At 46.0% G+C, this 2,191-nt stretch overlaps 1 protein-coding gene across 1 annotated transcript; it reads right to left on the bottom strand.

The window, feature by feature from the left end:
- Positions 1 to 233: 233 nt before the first annotated feature.
- LOC108164275 lies at positions 234 to 1,361 on the bottom strand. The gene has a single exon (XM_017299921.2). It carries the CDS (start codon positions 1,322 to 1,324, stop codon positions 305 to 307), a length of 1,020 nt encoding a protein of 339 aa, XP_017155410.1. The 5' UTR covers positions 1,325 to 1,361; the 3' UTR covers positions 234 to 304.
- Positions 1,362 to 2,191: the final 830 nt, after the last annotated feature.

Below are 2,191 nucleotides of genomic sequence, written 5' to 3'. Positions count from 1 at the left end.
GCCTGGTAAAATACTTACGGCCAATAACCGTTGCCGAAAACCAGCCCGTACAGAAGACAAAAGAAAATAGAACATGATTAGTTCTGACACAACATAATGTCGTCGTAGAGCACATCTACGCGTAGCTTTTGTTACGGTTTTATAAGTGTTTACTTTATTTCCGAATAGTATGTTGTGTCAGAAAAATTCAGGATTATGTTTAATCCAAAATAGCAATGTCAATAAAATCGTCGTTTTTTGCATTAAAAGTGGTTTTTATTATTTTGCTGCACTATACCCCACACCAACTTATATTTACACGTAGTTATGATGTGCTATTATATTCTTCGGTGGTAGAGTCCTCTCCAGTGGTGGAATTCTCGTCCTGATAACGCTCAATGATCTCCTCCAGCTGGCGCTCCACATTAGGCTTCTCAAGCTCATAATCTGCCAGGGTCTGGCCTACACAGCTAATGGCATCGAGACCTACGGCAAGTAGTTGCAGACCCTGCAACTTTAGGCTGATTAGCTCGCCGGGTGCATCCCGCAGCTGGGCGAGGGCGTTATTGATGCCCCTGTGGCATGAGATGGGTCCGGAAGTGCGCTTCAGGCAGTTATCGATTTGTCCGATCAGATCGTTGGTGGCGGTGTTGAAAATGGAGATGGTTTCGTGGACTTTCTGCTCGTACTGTCCTTGGCGAACCTGCAACTCCTCCAGGCAGCTGTGGAGATAGGCCGAATAGCGGTTCTGCAGCTCGTCGATGATGGCCTCGGCGTCGGCGCTGCCAGCACCGTCGGTCTTCTCATCGACGCTCTCCAGCTGGTCGGCTGCCCAGTCATTCCACTGCTCCTTGATTTCCCCGGCATACTCTTGCCTCTGCTCTTCCAGCTGCTCGCTAATATCGGCCAGTGAGGCTTGCAGGTCCACTGTCGTAGAATTGATTATTTCCAGAGCCTTCAGGGCTTCTTGCAGGGCGTTGCGCCTAACTCGGTCGGACACCTTCAGTATGGCACCACGTAGACTCTGTAGTACGGACTGCACCAAAGAAGAGAACTCTGAGAGTGATTGAGCGGCAGCCTTGTGGAGGGCATTGGCGATCTGTTCCCCAAAATTGGCTGCATCCTGGGCAAACTGAGAGGTGGAGTTCTTCAGGCTGTCCAGGAAGTCCTCAGCTATGGCCGTTCCGTTCTTCCCGGCACCAACGATACCGTCGATGATATTCTGGCCGGCCTCCCCCAGTCCGTTCAACAATCCCTCAAGGAGTTGTGGCTCCGGCTTGGCCAGAACACATCCGGTGCTGATGGTTAGGGCGAGCAGGAGTAGCGTTGGCTTGGTCAAGTGCATCTTCTCGATCGACTGTTAGCCAAATTAAACTCTCCCTCCAACAGTTATCCGGCATTTTATACCATTTCTGGGAGCTTGGTCAATAGGATTGCCGTCTACTATTTCAATATTGGATCAAAGCTTAAATCTATTTAATTAGTTAATATTTGAGCAGCTGTTTGGCCATGTTGACGTATTGGAATGGAACTAGGGAAAGTGCGGGTTGGCTAAAAAACCAACAGAAATATATCATATCCGATATATATACATATATACGAATGTTTACAAATATGTACATATGTCGATGAGTTTGAAGTAATTTGAATGCAATCAAATTAAAGAAGAAAGAGGAACCACACTATGAGATAATTCCACTTTATGCTTTGGGACACAATTGCTAGAACCGATAATTTTTTTTTTTATCTACAAGACTTGTATCGACCAGGTTCAATTGAAATAATTTTGTTTTTCAAGACGTTGAAAAATTGAATTTGTCGATAGCGCAAATTCCGAGCTGACCGACCGCTTTGATGCGGGTTCAGCACACATTCCTTTATGTATGAACACACCCATACATCCGTTGACAAAGGCAAAGGTTAAACTTTGCTTTAATTTTGAAATTTATATGCCTGCAAAACAAAGGAATGACGCGGGGCGACCGTCAACGTCATGTTTACCCTCGGGTTATACCCTTTTGTTCTGAACTTTCTGCATAACTAACCCATAAGAGAGAGAGGGACACAGAGAGAGAGGATGGTGTACTTTTTGGGGGGAGGTAGAGTAGGTCAGGTATAATGATTGTCTGCTTTCATTATGACTTTAATTGTCGCTGTTTAAGAGAAAGAGATAGAGAGAGCAAGAGAGAGGGAGAGGGGGAGGTGGCAAGGC

Source organism: Drosophila miranda, chromosome 4 (genome assembly GCF_003369915.1).
Source record: "Drosophila miranda strain MSH22 chromosome 4, D.miranda_PacBio2.1, whole genome shotgun sequence".
NCBI lineage: Eukaryota > Metazoa > Arthropoda > Insecta > Diptera > Drosophilidae > Drosophila > Drosophila miranda.
The sequence above is the reverse complement of the archived record's forward strand: the minus strand, read 5'-3'. Positions and strand labels throughout refer to the sequence as shown.

What these genes read in the sequence shown, in the direction of transcription:
- LOC108164275 (XM_017299921.2), bottom strand. Translation starts at nt 1,324, where the DNA reads ATGCACTTGACCAAGCCAACGCTACTCCTGCTCGCCCTAACCATCAGC.